Genomic DNA, 16,389 nt, shown 5'->3' on the forward strand with positions numbered 1-16,389 from the left:
AAATTAAACTGAACAGCAAGCGTAAGCAGGGTTTAAATTACATTTCAACCCCCACATGTCTTCTGGTGAACTAACCAGAAACAACTTTTTTTTGTTAAGTTGCAAATATGTTAATAATGTACAAATGTTAGCAGAAATGTTTTTCTAAAATATAAATTACAACTATATCTTTAATATCTATACAAGGCTTATGTGGGTACATTTAGATATTCATACTTCAAGCAGTCAATCAATTAATCAGAACTTTATTTGTCATATGCAAGTTGCCCTCCAGTGATCACATTCTGGAAACACACTGGTCTGATTTCATAAAGAAAATAAAGTTTCTATTTACATTTATTTATATAGTTTTAATGTAAGGATATAAAGACGTGATTCTGGATTTGAAACCAAATGTTTGTTATAATAATGGTATCTACCTAATAGTTTATGATAATTAGCATGTCGCTATCAATCTGTTGTATGCAAACAGAAAAATTAGTCTTTAACTTAAATGTGAGACCTTTTTGTCAACTTGAACTATGTGACTGGGAAACTGACAGTCAAGTAGAGGCTGCTGGGATCAGCAGTGGCTGCAGCAGAAGAGGAATGAGCCTTCACAGTGCTGTAGGTCACTGCATCACCTTCATCATCACCACGAACCTGGAAAAGTGACATAACACTGTGACCCTGAAGTAGATAAGCGGTTCGATGGAAGTACTGAAAGGGCGCTTAGAGATCACATACTTCTGTGTTCAATACATTATTTTTAGTTTCAAAGAAATTGTGGATCAAATATGATGGATTTTTTGTTTGCCCATGCTCAGCCTCTCCACCAACCTCTATGAAGTTCTGTTTTGCAGTTAACAAGTCGCCCATTAAATGTTTTGTAGTTACTCACATGATTACTGCAGGAGGACTCAGTTAACTATGCTCACATCAGCATAAATAATCCATAAAAAGTCTGCATGGTGTAATAGCTGATGTATAGCCCTTGACCTTCAGAGGGGTTATGCTCTCTGTGAGCTCTTGTTACTGATGTTACTGAATAAATAAAAAAAAAAAATACAAATATAGCAAATAAAAAAATAATACACAAAGACAAAACCTTACCTGAACTTTATTCGTGGTCTTGGTGTAGCTGATGGTAGCGTAGGAAACTTCAAGATCCGCCTACACAGTGAAGACGAGAAGATACATGGACAACAATGATGAGATGATTATTATTATTCTACCTAACATTATTCTGTCATTGTTATTATTATTATTATTATTATTATTGTAGCTTATAATAGAAGGCAATAACATGCGGTAAGAAATGCGTTTTGTTTCATTCTTTGTGCAGTGGAGATTAATCAGCCTGTTAGAGAAAATGGCCAGATGTGGATGCCCAGATACTTGTACCTCCTCCACCACATCAACATACTGCATATATGTATTCTCTTCCGCTTATCTTTACCAGGGTCACAGAGGAGCTGGAGCCTATCCCAGCTATCATAGGGCGAGAGGCGGGGTACAACCCAGAGAGGTCGCCAGGGGAGTTGGAGGGTGTTGGGGTGAGTTGTTAAATATTGTCATTTTTATGTTTGCCATTTGTACATTGTTTTAATTCTGTGAAAGGAATTCTTTCTGTCCTCCCCTCCCCAGATTCTCGAGGTTCTAGGTGGGGGGCTGTAGGGCTGTAGTCTTTTATCATCCTTGTGCTTTGATGTAAGCTTCCTGTGTTTACGACCCTTTGGTCTACCACACACACACACACACACACACATTCTCACATAACACACACACAGTGCCTTGTCTTTGTAACCAAGGGGGGTTACGTGGGGAAGGTACGTGTTGTAAACTATTGTTTATTGTGTGAACGTTGCCAATAAAAGGGAGCGAGAGGGGGCAGTCGGAGAGGTCATTTTGTGATGTGCTAAGGTACCGACAAGCCTCCCTTGCAAGTAAAAAGATCGATCGCTGTTGCCTTGTCTTTCTTTCATGGGAATAAGTTCTGGGATCAGCGGGGTCTGACTTAGACCCAACAGAGGGGAAACAGAGACAGACAGACAATAATACCCTCCCAGGATAAACACTGGTTATGTAGCCATCATCTTCCTTCTGAAGTCATTCACCATCTGTCTGCTCTTGTTCACATCCAGAAGCAGATCATTTCTCCCAGACCACTCCTCAAAATCATTCACTAGTGCTCTGTGGTGTTACAATTAGTAATACTTCAAATACTTCAAACCACTGTAGAATTGTCAGAGTAAAGGTGTAGGTGAGTTGGGTGGCATATAATCCAGATCCTGAGGTTTACAAAGTGGGCGAGGAAACTCGATAGTTGTTAAGCTCTGATGGTGTTAAATAGGAAGTGGACAGGAAGATTTCCATAACATTGGAATCTTGTCCTGCTTCAGATTCATGTTGTAAATGTGACTCAGGATCACAGACAGCTGGATAGCACAGGTCCTCGGTGGCTTTGCTTTTATGTAGTTTCTCCAGAAGTTTCCTAATCTGTTCGGAAGTCACAGCCAAGCAGTGGGTGTTTCCAACTACATCCGTAGGTCCTCAGTTCCTCCATTTGCACAGACCTGAAGGCTTACGTCTTTGTATTAAGCAGTTTTTTCAGGACACAGTGATCCGAGACCCGTTGTTCTGAGTGTAGTATACAGTCCTGGCTAGTAAGATGTATTCTGTGATGCTGCCAGTCAAACTGTTAAAGTCCTCTCAATGTTCACTAAATACACTGCAGTCTCTGAGGCCATGCTGTTGGCCAGCATACACAGCACAGCGCCATGGTAACAGATATCATCTGCTATGTGTCTCACAGAATAACCACTTTTCACTTATTTTACATTCCTTTATTATTTTATCATATACTATATCAGACCTTCCCAAAGTGTGGGGCCCGCCCCCTAGGGGGGGGCGCAGAGCAATTGCAGGGGGTGCGCAGTATGAAAAGGGGGGGAAGAAAAAACAAAACACTTGGACACTGCTAGCACAGGCGCTCACAGACACGCAAAGCAGGAGATGAAGCATCACTGAATATGTTTCCAAACCAACTTCATTCTGAGCCAAAGACTAGAAAATATGATGAAGCAAATCTTCCCTTTGGCTTCACCTGCACAAGTGCAGAGGTAGGTCTCCCTGCAGGATTGGTTTTCCCTTCGTCGGGAGCAGCGCTGGGCTGTTCAAATCACAGACAAACAGGATCCCACTGTTTATGTTTTTGAACCCATTTTGCACAGAGAGGCATTTTTTGAAAAATGTATTGATAGCAATGTTGAATATTATTACACATGAAAAAAAAACTACATGTAAAATAATCACACGGTGATGCCTTTGCCTTTTTAAACACAGGGACAGTAACTGCGTGTAAACCTGCAGACAGTCAGATTAACAGTGTTTGTCTCTATCTGCCATTCTGCAATTCATCTTATGTAAACAAATAATGTGGCGCACAGTGTGACGTGAAAAAAGTCACATACCTTTTAACTTGTGTGACCAACTCTGTATTCCTCGTCCACACGTAAATGCAAAAAATGAGTTTAAAAAATCTCAGTTTTCAGTGATTTGAAACGCCGTTTACGTGGACGAAACAGCTGCGTTTTCAAAAATACCCGTGTAGGTGCGGACGCATCGTAAAAGAGTTAGTAGTTTATTTTATTACCTGTAATTTATTGCAGATTACTTTTATTTGCTTAATTGTTTACTAAATGTTTGAGATGTGAAATAAACTGCAATGGAGCAACATGTGGGTGTGGTTGGAGGATGTGTGCGTGCGCGCGTGCACGCGCAAGAAAGTGTGTGTGTGTGTGTGTGTGTGTGTGTGTGGGGGGGGGGGGGGGGGGCGCGAACATTTTTCTTGTAAAACAAAGGGGGCCCAGCAAAAAAAGTTTGGGAACCACTGTACTATATGAACAGTATAGTAATACTAGCATCAGACTCTCACTGTGTGTCATGCATTTACATTTAGAGAACACATAAAAGAAGGAGTGGTTGTAGCTCTGCTCTGGGTGTCGTGTGTGATCTCACCGAGTCCTGACTGGTTTGAGGAGCAGACCGAGTCTCTGCAGGGTTTAAACTCAGTCCCTGAAAAACAGACATAATCTGGTTACATCAGGTGGTAAACTGTGTCTGTGAAGGCAGTTTAGTTCTTGTTAACACCCCTCAGAGATGATCGGATTTGTTGTTCATTTAATGTCAGTTGAAGAAACATTTAATTATTTATAGGAAAACTCACAGCATCTTCATCCATCTGTGTTTTGTTTCCTGTAGAGACACAAAAAGTCAACTCTAACATTCACTTCAAAACTTATAGAAGTTTTATTTGTAAATGTTCTCACCTCTAGCTCTCTTCCATCTGATGAAAAACACAACAACTATCAAGAGTGAGACTAAGCCCACAGCTGGAATGATGAACCACTGGATCGCTGGCAAAAAGAGAAAAACAAAAAGTCTCTAAAGCATTTTCTAGTTTAAAACATGGAAAATATGGCTAAAGTGGCTGCTGTGTTTAAAAAGACAGCTGGTATAATGTTAGAGACATTCACTTTCATTCACATTATGTGAACCAAAGTCAGTGTATTTCTATCCACAAAAAAAAAAAGAAAATCCCATGAACAGAAATGTTTGAGTTCAGACGTGTGATTTTTCTCTCAGACAATGATTAAATGAATAAATATATCTCCACCCACAGCTATGATACTCAGAGACAAATATTTATGTTTAATACAAAAGTGAAAACATCTTAAATCTCAAAAGTTTCCATCTTATGTTTCCTGTAGGATACATGTCTGACTGTCACTCAGCTAAATGTACATAAATGTAATGAAATGACTGGAATAAAAATAAAAAAACCAAAATAGAAACATAAAAAGTAAAATATATTTTACAAGTAAAATATATTTTACTTTTTAACTTTTATTTGATATTTTTAACTTTTCATTTGCAGACACATGGTTGAGTTACCATGTGTTGAATCTCCTGATGATTTGTTGTTTGGTGTCGTGTTTTCATTGTCCACAGTTTTTGCTGTTGTATCATCTGAAATTACAAATTTTAAAAAAAGAGAATGTATTTTTCATGTGCTGTAAATCATATTAAAAGGCCACTTTGAACTAATAAATAAATAAATATCTTTGGTAAACTTAGTTTTAGTAACATCACCTGATTTTAGAAGCATCTTAATTGTTGTGAATGTTTCAGTTTTTCTGGCTGGTTTCTTTGTTGTTTTTGTGTCACCTGAATAAATGAAATAACACAACATAAAACTTTTCCATGTTTTTCATCTGTTGTAAATTCAAGCTTTAGCTGATTTTAGTCGTATTAAATAGTTGATCATGATCTCACCTGTTTCCTCACCTGAGGTCTGATGGCTGAAGGTAAACAGCTGCACTTCTCCTGTTTTAGCATCAGTCACTTCACACTTCAGTATTTTATGACGTGATGAGTTTAAGTAATGATTCTCCAGAATAGACACAGTGGTGGAGCAGTCAGTCTGTGAAGTCACTAATTGTTTGTTCTCTTTGTCCACATCTCGACCTTCAAGCAGCCACTTCACTGTGTGATGACACTGTTCATATGTCACCACAGAGCAGCTTAACTTCACCTTCTCAGTGTCCTTATGTTCAGTAACTGGTGAACATAATGTAATAAAGTGAAAGAAGAAATAGTGTATTAGGACACTTTAACTGATTATTCCTTAATTATTATAAATATGATTAATGTTTTTTGTTCCAAGAAGAGTTTGAGCTAAAACTATTTTGATGTAAATACTCACAGGTAATAACAGAGAGACGAGCCAAAGACTGATGAACCAGAGTATGTGTAGATGGTGTTTCCTCGACTTTGTATTGTTGACAGGAATAAAGACCAACATCTTCGACTGTGAGCTTCTTTATAAGCAGAGAACAGTTCGCTGTAACATTCAGTCTGTCTGATTTAGTTTTGGCTTTTTCACCAATCTGTCCAAGTTTGATCAGCTCTATTGTTGTTGTTTTGTTTCTTGAAGCAAAGATCCACGTAGTCCCATCACAGTTATTCTGCTCATTTATCACATTTACACAAGGCAGAGTGACGTCATCTCCAACTTTCATAAACATGGATGTTTCATTTACAGATACTGTTGAGAAGATTGAAGAGAAAAAGGAAAAATAAATTAGAATACAGCAGTTTTTACAATCAGAGTGAAGATCATTTCAGACACAAGTTTATAAACAGAGCATGATCAGCTGTCTTATTTACTGTAAAGGTTATTGACTGTAATGATATTGATAATGTTTAGATTTACTGCTATTTAAATGTTTCCTGTATTCTTACCTGTGATCTGAATCATCAGCATCAGACATGAAAACATTTGAATCCATCTGAATTCATCCATCGTGCTTCTTTGTCTCACTTCTTTCTTGTTCTCGATCTCGACTGTCACACCCTCTGAACCGTTGACTCTTTAAGACTGTTTGTACTTCCTGTTATTTGTCAGACGTCACATCCTCACCACAACTTTAGTAATTATCAGTTCTTTCCCTTTTTTGTTGATGTTCATACTTCAAAATCTGAGTCCACCAACTGAACTCTCTCAATATTTTATAAATAAAAGTTCTAAAGAGAAAAGATAAGAAGACTCAGCAGATGCACATTGTGTCTATTTGTGACAATGACGTGTTTGACACCATGAAAATAAAAAGATGACTGACGACGATGAATGTGTGAAGATTGTTAGTAAAGATAAATGTTTCCATCCTTTGTTTTAACAGAGCTTGTTAGAAAACAGACAGCACATAAGAACAAACAGTCGAAGCGTAAAACTCTTACATGCAGGCTGATGTCTAAGAGATGAAGATATCCAACTGCAGCTATAGAAAATACAGCAGATAAGATAGTTTAGTGGACTGAGACCCTCCTCTTCCTCATTGTTAACATGAAGTCATTTCTTTCTGAGAGCTGAAGAGGAAGTGTTTTTGTGAGAATGTGTGAGCTGCAGCAACAACAGAGCTCTGGACATTTGACTGTGTGAAAATGACCAGATAAACATCAGAAACACAAATGAATAAAACAGTGATGAAGCCTCTGAGCCTCTCTCTCCACCCAACTACGTGTTCTCTCAATTTATTTCTTAAGTTTAATGTTTAAAAATCACTTATTGTCACATGTATGTTAGAGATCAGAATAGAGGGCCTGGATGAACAGAAACAGACTGTCTGTGGTTTCTTTGTGGATGTAAAAAGAGGAACTACATTCAAAGTTCAAACACGATGTGAAGAAATGTGAAACAAAAAACCAGCTTGAAAAGTTCAGAGAAAATGAGTGAATCTTAAGATCAGATGATCGAGGAGAGCTGACTGAAAAACTGCCCAATTTTTATTTTCTAAATCTTTGACTCGTGTTTAATGAAATGAAACACCCTTTGCTTTGGAGCCTCACTTTGAAGTAAAGTCAATTAAATATGAATTTTGACTGAAATGAATTTTTACCCTGAAAGTAAAAACTGAGTCACAGGAGGAACAAAACAAGAAGGAACAAAGTATGGAAATGAGAAAAGTCTTGGAAGAAGGTGATGGAGGTGTGATTAACAGAACTGAACTGTGACAATTATTAATTTGTTCTGCAGTACAATTTACAACCTGCAACAAAGAATAAAACTGAATAAAAAATGTTTTTTATTCAGATGAATTAAATACAATAAGACACCACCTGTTTCCATAGCTGAGGGCTGAATGTGTCAGTTTCAGTCACTATGGGGAAATTTTGGGAAAGACACAGTGGCGGAGTAGCTAATCTGTGAAGTCACAATTTCATTGTTATTTTTAATCACATCGTCACCTTTTATCAGCCACTTCACTGTGTGATCACACTCTTCACATGTCAACACGGAGCAGTTTAAAATCAGCTTATTGTGGGGTCAGTCACTGGTGAACATAATCTTATAATGTGAGATAACTACAGACAAATTAGTCATGTTATCTTAATCAGTTTCATTTCAATGTTCCCTCTAAGCGTGTGAGCAATCGCGCACTGCTGACATGGTCTCCCCACACAGAAAATCTGCGCTGCGCACAAAAACAATAATCCAGCCTGAATTGGAATGAAAGTAAATTCATGTCTTTATTTTATTTCGCTGATTTTCTGTGCGTGAAGACTGTGTCAGCACTGCACGATTGCTCATGCGCTCAGCTTAGAGGGAACAGTAATTGTGATTACTGCTTTTGTTCCAAGAAGAGTTTGAGCTATAAAAAAAAGTAGTTTTAAATGCTCACAGGTAATAACAGAGTTGAACCAGAGTGTGAGATCAGGTTTCTATTTGACTTTGTATTGATGACAGTAATAAAGACCAACATCCAGAGCCGTGAGCTTCTTTATGACCAGAGAACAGTTCGCTGTAACACTCAGTCTGTCTGATTTGGTTTTGGCTTCTTCACCAATCTGTCCAAGTGTGATCAGCTCTACTGTTTCTCTGTTGAAGTAAAAGTCTACTAAGTACCATCACAGTTATTCTGCTCATCTGTCACATTTAGACAAGGCAGAGTGACGTCATCTCCAACTTTCATAAACACGGAGGTTTCATTTACAGATACTGTTGAGAAGATTGAAGGAACTTTCAGAAACAACCCTATAAAGATGTCCAATGCTCCTCTAAAACGTGGATGATCAGCTTTTTCATTAACTTGCAGTTAAGTGATTGTAGTATTGATAACATTTAGTTTTCCCGTCATTAAAGTGTTTCCTGTAGCCTGAGCACTAGTTTAGCTCACAAGCTAAGCAGGTGACATTAAGTCAAATGCAGCAGCCTGACAGTTAGTTGCGTGCCTTCCCCCACTTTCTCTCTCTCCCTGCTTTTCTATCCTCTCTTCACCACACTATAAAGACATCTATAAAGATGCTACATAAATCAGACATAAAAACATTTGAATCCATCTGAATTCATTCATTGTGCTTCTCTGTCTCACTTCTTTCTTGTTCTTGACTGTCACTTCCTGTCATTAGTGAGACGTCACTTCCTAATTACAACTTCAGTAAACTTTACTTTACTTATGTACAAATATTTTTTTCACATTTTTGATATTTAACATTTTTTAACAATGGTATTACAATTTTTGTAAGGAGAAATTGCACGTTGTGGTTGACACTGAGTCCACTCATGCGTCATATTTGTGACAATGACACCATGGACATAAAAAGATTATTAAGGAAATTGAATGTGTGAAGATTGTCAGTTAAGATAAATGTTTCCAATAAATGGAGCACACTTTTCTTTACATATTACAAAACAGACAGCACAAAACAACATGTACTTGCAAGGTTAAACTCCTCAACCTCCACAACACGTCCTCTTTATGTCTGAGAGATTGCCTAATTATGAAGTTGCAGCTATAGGAAAATACAGCATACAAGTCTGAAACCACATGGTCATCACTGTTCATCTAATGATGGCGTTCTAGGGTTTGCTTGTTTTTTAGTAAGAATGTGGCCACAGCAGCAGAGCTCTGGAGGTGTTAGTCTATAATATTAATCACAACCAGATGAAATCAGAAACACAAATGGTCAACACTCTGAGATGACTGAATTAAAGTGAGCATCATGTGAAGGTATTTTACTGCTGAAAAATAAAAACACTGCAAACAGTGATGGATGCAAGGAAGGAAGGAACATGAAAAGAGATATTTGTTCCCCGAGAATGACCAGCAAAAGAAATGAACTCAGGAGGCGGAAAATTCCTCAGGAAAACACAGAGCAGTGGGACAGACAAAGGCCATTGATAGAGAGTGTGCAGGGGTGTGGTCTCTGGCTCTGCTGCAGTGGAGGATTGGTGCCAGGGAGGCTGAGGGCCAGGTGGAGTTGATTCCACTGATGGACGCTCCTGTTTTTGCAGTGATGCTGAGGACCAGCGAGGAGGTGTGTGCATGCAGAGACAGAGCAGTTAAGATGCCGATAAGGAAGCTCTGGGGCTGAGCTGCTGCAAAGAAAGCACTGAGTGTGGTAACAATATGTAAAATAAACAGTTCAACTGGAATCGAATGCTCTGTGGTGTTCACAGTGGTTCCAAAACCCAGCTCAGCTGCTATGTCTGACCCCCAGCCTGCACCACCAACACAGCTGCTCCAGCTGCTGGCAGAGATGGCGGCCATTCACCAGGAGCAGGCGGCGGTTTATCAGGAGCAGCTGGACAGACTGCAGGACCGAGCCGAGCAGCAGATGTGTGTGTTAGAGAGGCTGGGTGCCACGTCTCACCACCTTCCCCGGCTGGCAGTGTAGCTGCATCAGATAGGGGAGGGCGACGACCCCTGAGCCGCGCATGCTGACAAAAGATTGTGTTGGAGCAGTTCATCGAGGGCCTGCCGGGGGTAACAGCACAGCTCCATTAACATCAGCACAAGAACTGCGCACCAGGAGCTTCAAGGGCTGTGTCCCAATTCAGGGTCTGCACGCTTGAAGTACGCGCACTACGCGTACTACGTATGGTGCATACTATAAGTACGAGAAGTGAGGCAGTGATAGGCTTGTGAAATGGGACGGTCTAGCCTTCGTCGCGCTGTTCAGGTTGCCTAGCAACCATGATACTAACCGCGAGAAACGCGAGATTGTGTGACATAAATGAAGGAGAAAAAAATGTTTTGTTGGTCATTCATTTTTGTCATGACATCACTTTGATTAGTTGAGTATCGGAGGCTGAGACCACAGGACTGTAAAACATGATTGTTAGGCTTTATTTCTGTACTGAACAGTCATTACAAGAGTAGTGAGTAAATAACAATTAGCTCTTGTTGTTCATGAGACTAAAGTCATCTCACTGTGGTAATGTAAATATAATATGGCCAATATTATAGTATTGTCAGATTATATATATATGTAGAGGCTGAAAGTACAAACATCACTAATGTCACATAACTTTGCCGACATGTGGCCAACAGCAATGTTTTAATGTTCTTCATTATTAAACATTCGCACATAAATAAGTGACGTCATATTCAGTTCTTACTTTTGACAGTTCACTCTTCGGCAGCTCCCTTCTGCCGTATTTTGCGGCAAAATTATCCACACCCACCACCGCGCAATGAATTGTGGGATATATGGGACCACGAAGCGTGCACTGGACCACGCTCGATATTTGGGGAAATCGACGGTGCATTTGGAGTATGTATTTGAAGTACATTTCGAATTGGACGGAGTTGGCCAAACAGGTGGCTCACTACATGCACAAAGACATTAAAATGGTTTTATCTGTATGGACATAATCGAGTTTCAGGAAAACACAGGGAAGCAAAGCTCATTGGCTCTCCACCAGGATATGTGGGACATAAAGAAGGGGGTGAGCTGACCAGCTGTTGACGGCATGTCCCAACGCAGTTGTCTTGTTTGATGAAGTGGATAAGGCCCAACCTGATGTCCTCACCATCATACTGCAGCTCTTTGATGAGGGTCGTGTTACATACAGTAAAAAAAAGAATTGAATGCAAAAACGCCATCTTCATCATTTAAGTTGAATGTCGCAAATGACGAGATAGCCCAGCATACATTGCAGCTCTGCCAGGAAGCTAAGCAGGCCAACTGCAACAAGCTGGCCGATAACCTTGAGGACATACAGAAAACCTCATGGCTTACAGCCATACCACCCTGAGCACGCCCGATCTCGTCTGATCTTGGACGCTAAGCAGGATTGGGCTTGGTTAGTACTTGGATGGGAGACTGCCTGGGAATACCAGGTGTTGTAAGCTTGGGGTGGTAGAGCGGGTGACCTACTCAGCGGAAGGTTGGTGGTTCGATCCCAGGCTCCTCCAGTCTACATGCCAAATATCCTTGGGCAAGATACTAACCCCATGTTGCTCTCCGATGCACTCCGTCGGAGTGTGAATGCGAGTGAATGTTAGATAGAACATTAGATAAAGTGCTTGTGTGAATGGGTATGATTGGGTGAATGCACGAGTTGTATTAAGTGCTTTGAGTGCTCAGCGAGAGTAGAAAAGTGCTATATAAGAACCAGTCCATTTACCATTGACCAAAAGCGATGACATTAAAATCTCCAGACAGTTTAAAGAAACTGTGATTCAACCAGTCCTGAATGGTCATTTCCGGAGACACAAGTTTCTGGGCCGTATCAAGAAATTGCCTACTTCCTGCCATTCTGTCACTCACAGCTGCTGCAGCTGGTCAGCAAACAGCTCAACTTCTGGGCCAAAAAGGTGGAAGGGCGGCATGATATCACTCTTCAATGGGATCGCTCAGTACTGGACCTGTTAACAGGTGGATACAACGTGCATTATGACCTTGTTTCATAAAGCATGAGGTTGAGAGGAGAGCTGTCAGCTAGTTAGCTACAACATACGAGCAGATGCTACTGCCCAAAGGCTGCATGCTGCATCTGTCTGTCCAATCAGAAGGCCAGAGTTTGCACTTTGAGGTGATTGGAGAGGACAACTCATCGAGAATACTGGACAGCTGTCTATTGCTAAGCCCTAAAAACTAATAACAAAGGATTAAAAATGCTAATATACACGTGAACTTCATATTCACTTCATAGTGTAGTTAACACAAATTTTATGCATTTGATGTGTAAAGGCCCTTAGAGGATTTTTAATGATACTAACCAACAGTAGCGCTAACTGCTCTCGAAAACTGTCATAGCTGTAACTCTGCCTGTGAAGCTGGATTTAAGTGTTTAGCGCCATCTTCTATCAGTACAGAACATGACATTACCTGATTGGTTCGTTGCGGTCAATAGACTTACATTAGTTTATGTTAGCTAACTAATATCAGAACAAATAACTGAGTGGAATGTAAGGATACCAAAACTAAAAATCAGTTTAAGGTGACCACTTTTGTGCTGCCTCTGGCTACAACAATGAGTTTTGTTAAGAAATCGAGGATATGCTGTCCACTTTCACTCTGTCACTTTAGCATAATAGGTTCTTTGTTGTTTGGCTAGGTGAACTAACATAGGGAAATTTGAGTCAGGTGACAGGTGGTTTAGTGGACTGACAAAGTGCAGTGAGAAACTTTTTTCTTTATCTGGCCAAGTGTAGCGAACAGCGCAATCAACTGATGCGATCTGTTAAATAACAGTAACAGTTAAATAACCTTTTCCCCCCCAAGAACTTCCAACCACTTTACAACATAACAGGTTACTACTTGTACATCACACCACAAGCATAACTAGGTTTCTTACCAACACATGATTGGGAATCCCATCAGCACGTCTGCAGGGAAAATAGGTTGATGTGTGTGAAGGAAAAAAAATGCCTGGAGTTTTTATTTTATTTTTTTGTGGTGTTGTTAAAAGATTGTTGTGCTTAGGAAAAGAGAATATTTTATTGCATAAAATAGTGCTCATCGCATTTTGTGAATATTTGTTTAGCCAGATTGTGTGCCTCTAGCTTTTTGGTCTGGTAATTCAAACAGACTCTCCTCCACACTGTTCTCATTTATAAAACTTTCCCATGTCAGTGTAGCTAGCCAAACAATAAAGACTCACTGACAGTTAAAGAGACAGAGTGAAAGTGGACAGCATATCCTCGGTTTCTATAACATAAAACTTATTGTTGCAGCCAGGGCCAGCACAAAAGTGATCCCCTGAGACTGATTTTTAGTTTTATTGTCTTTATATTCGCCTCAGTTATTGATTCTTTTACTAGTTAGCTAACATATTCTAATGTAAGTTAATTGACCGCAGCGAAGCAAACAGGTGACGGCATGTTACATAATGACAGAAGATGGATCTGAACATGCTTTTAAAACTTTAAGCACTTATCTCTTAAATCCAGCTTCACAGACAGAGTTGCATCTGTCAGTCTTTGAGAGCAGGGCTCAATGGTGTAAATTTGCCTCTATACATTTAGTGTTTAATTTCCACTTTGAGGCAGGAGTCATGTCAGATCTTTAGAGTTAGTTAATGTTAACTTTCAAATAATTATCACAGTTGTTACTTCAGCAGATTGTTTGTCTAAGACATCAATCAATCAATCAATCAATCAATCAATCAATCAATCAATCAATCAAATCAAACATTACGTTTTAGTATCTCTTTTTCATCAACTGTCATAGCCCAGATTTTTTGAGGGACCCATCTACATTCCACTATAGTGCTTATATACCAGCGTAATGGTAAAGTGGAGACATAAGAGTTCAAGAGTTTAAAGCATTAAGGTTTAATTCATGGTTTTATCCTGTGAACTAACACTTTTTTTATACAGTATACATCTTAAGTATGGATTACATTTTTAAATAATCAGTCATTTAAAATTTCACTGACTAAAATAGTCACATTTTGAATTTATGTGTGTATTTGTGTGTTTGAGTGAGAGAGAAAGAATACAGGATGCTATTTGCGTCAGTAAAACATGGTGATAATGACCCCAAAATCATCTGGCCTGAGGCCTTTCACAGAGTAGTTATGCCTGTGAGCACCCGCTCTGTGGGCTGCACCAATTAGCTGAACTTAGCTTTACTCAAAACTTATTCAATCATTTTATAAGCCAATTGGTGCTACCCTCCAAAATAGTCTGAGTTAATCATGTGACCCCTTGTGAAAATGAATACTGTAAAGCTGTAGTGTTTTACCTTTCACAGTCATGTGAGCAAAGCAGCATAAAGGGTCCAGAGATCCTCAAAATATATGTAGGTATTTTATAGATAAATGTAAAAACAGAAATAGTGTAAATAAGCTGTGAGTTATATGACTACAGTAAACAACCTGGCAAGAACTAGAACTAAAGTACAGGTGTATATATATATATACAGTGGGGCAAAAAAGTATTTAGTCAGCCACCGATTGTGCAAGTTCCCCCACTTAAAATGATGACAGAGGTCAGTAATTTGCACCAGAGGTACACTTCAACTGTGAGAGACAGAATGTGAAAAAAAAAAAAATCCATGAATTCACATGGTAGGATTTGTAAAGAATTTATTCATAAATCAGGGTGGAAAATAAGTATTTTCCACTTATATGGGCTAAAATCGCCCATGACTATAATATTGGCTATCCCATATTTACACTGACTTTAGTCTCATGAATAACATTAACTATTTGCAGTGTTGGGACTAACGCGTTATTAAGTAACGCGTTACAGTAACTACGTTATTATTGTGGTAACGAGCAAGGTAAGTAGTTATTATGCCAAAATCAGGAACGCGTTAGTCGTTACTGGGATTTAGATAGGGTCGTTACTCGTTACTTCGTGTGGTGGCTATCGCGGAGCTTCCACAGATTCAGTAACATTAGCAAGTGGTGGAGGCAGCAGGTGGAGGAGAGAAAGGGGAGGCAGGAGGAAAAGAGACCCGAGGCGGCCGCCGGTCCAAGTGTGAACTGAACTTCAGGTAAGAAGTTATGACCTGCAGTCTATCTGGGTCAGATATAAACCAAGTTTAGGTGGAGTTTATTTTCATTATTCTGACTTTTTCCGTACTGCGTACTAGCTAGCATGACGGAATTTCTATACAGCTGGGTGGGTGCTATGAAGTTAATGATGTTGAACTTTATTTTGTTCATAAGTTATTAGAGTTGCCAACCGTCCCGTCTGGTATTCAGAGAAAATATTACGCGTTTCTTATTGAGGTGAAAAGGAACAGTTTGTCCCGTAATTCAGCTACATTGAAAAAGGCACAAAGCTGGAGTTATTCTGTCTTTGCTGCACAGCTGCCTCTTCTTCTCTCATTCTCTCCCCTCCCTCTCCCGTTTCTACTTCAATCATGAAAACTGATCAATGATCAGCGGATCGGCTCTCTTGTTTGTTTATCGCCCACTTTGCGCCAGAAAGAGGAAACCAGCGGATGTCGCGCTAAACAACAGCCGCACGTTTAAGCTTGATCAGCTGTTGTTAGAATTTATTTAATATTAATTTCTAGTATCAGCTGATGTTTGCTGGAGCCGCAGCTGCAAAAAAGCTGCTGGTCATGATATCGGTTTGGTTATCTGGTGAGAGGGAAACATGAAGATGAAACCAGGAGACGTCCTTACTGAATCATCAGAGCTGAACAGGTGATGGAGAAACAGGTTTACCTTTTAGGTGACATGAATCAGTTGAAGGGAAGTTATGAACTGTTTCTGAGAGACAGATAACCCCAGGATCCTTTTTTATGTAGCTGACAGCTGGTAACTGTGCAGGTGCGATCTAGCAAAGTTTTGCCAGGGGGGCCAGGTAGGGCATTAACAGGGAGAGGGGGGCACAAAGAAATACTTTTCCTTCTTATTTTCATTTTAAATGTCTAGCTTTTAAAAAATAATTATCTGAATCTTACAACAAACAATTGATAGATTGATACATATATACCATCAAGACAGTGAACATCACTGTCACAACAGCGTTTGTTTTCATTCAAAGGCTTTATGATTTTTCCTATAATGGCAGGCCGGTCTCTAGTCAAAATGCCCGGGCCGATTTTTTGTCCCAGTCCAGCCCTGTATGCAGCTCATCTGCAGTCTGGTGTTACCTA

The 16,389-nt window shown here is 39.6% G+C and overlaps 1 protein-coding gene and 1 pseudogene across 4 annotated transcripts; one reads left to right on the forward strand and one right to left on the reverse strand.

Moving 5' to 3' along the window:
- Window positions 1–262: 262 nt before the first annotated feature.
- On the reverse strand, window positions 263–11,074 carry LOC146502002 (uncharacterized). Of its 4 annotated transcripts, none has more exons than XM_085134114.1 (10): window positions 6,286–11,074; window positions 5,747–6,088; window positions 5,329–5,601; window positions 5,134–5,208; window positions 4,936–5,010; window positions 4,311–4,397; window positions 4,208–4,236; window positions 4,000–4,056; window positions 1,093–1,152; window positions 263–642 (listed from the first exon to the last, which is right to left on the reverse strand). In XM_085134114.1, the coding sequence occupies exons 1-10, from the start codon at window positions 6,344–6,346 to the stop codon at window positions 520–522; spliced, it is 1,182 nt and encodes a 393-aa protein (XP_084990240.1). In that variant the 5' UTR covers window positions 6,347–11,074; the 3' UTR covers window positions 263–519. The 4 variants fall into 4 exon arrangements, with proteins under 4 accessions (XP_084990240.1, XP_084990239.1, XP_084990242.1 ...); XM_085134113.1 differs by having other exon boundaries at window positions 5,317–5,601; window positions 6,286–10,364; XM_085134116.1 differs by lacking the exon at window positions 5,134–5,208.
- Window positions 11,075–11,559: 485 nt separating this feature from the next.
- Window positions 11,560–11,678, forward strand: LOC146502003 (5S ribosomal RNA; annotated as a pseudogene).
- The last annotated feature ends 4,711 nt before the right edge of the window (window positions 11,679–16,389 follow it).

Source organism: Neolamprologus multifasciatus, chromosome 15 (assembly GCF_963576455.1).
Source record: "Neolamprologus multifasciatus chromosome 15, fNeoMul1.2, whole genome shotgun sequence".
Classification (NCBI taxonomy): domain Eukaryota; kingdom Metazoa; phylum Chordata; class Actinopteri; order Cichliformes; family Cichlidae; genus Neolamprologus; species Neolamprologus multifasciatus.

Bases quoted from the DNA above. Each gene is read 5' to 3' on its own strand.
- LOC146502002 (XM_085134113.1), bottom strand. From the start codon at position 6,346: ATGGATGAATTCAGATGGATTCAAATGTTTTCATGTCTGATGCTGATG. The intron at 6,089-6,285 runs GTAAGAATACAG...TCTTCTCAACAG, and splicing joins GCTGATGATTCAGATCACAG to TATCTGTAAATGAAACATCC. The intron at 1,153-3,999 runs GTGAGATCACAC...TTCACTGTGTAG, and splicing joins CTCAAACCAGTCAGGACTCG to GCGGATCTTGAAGTTTCCTA.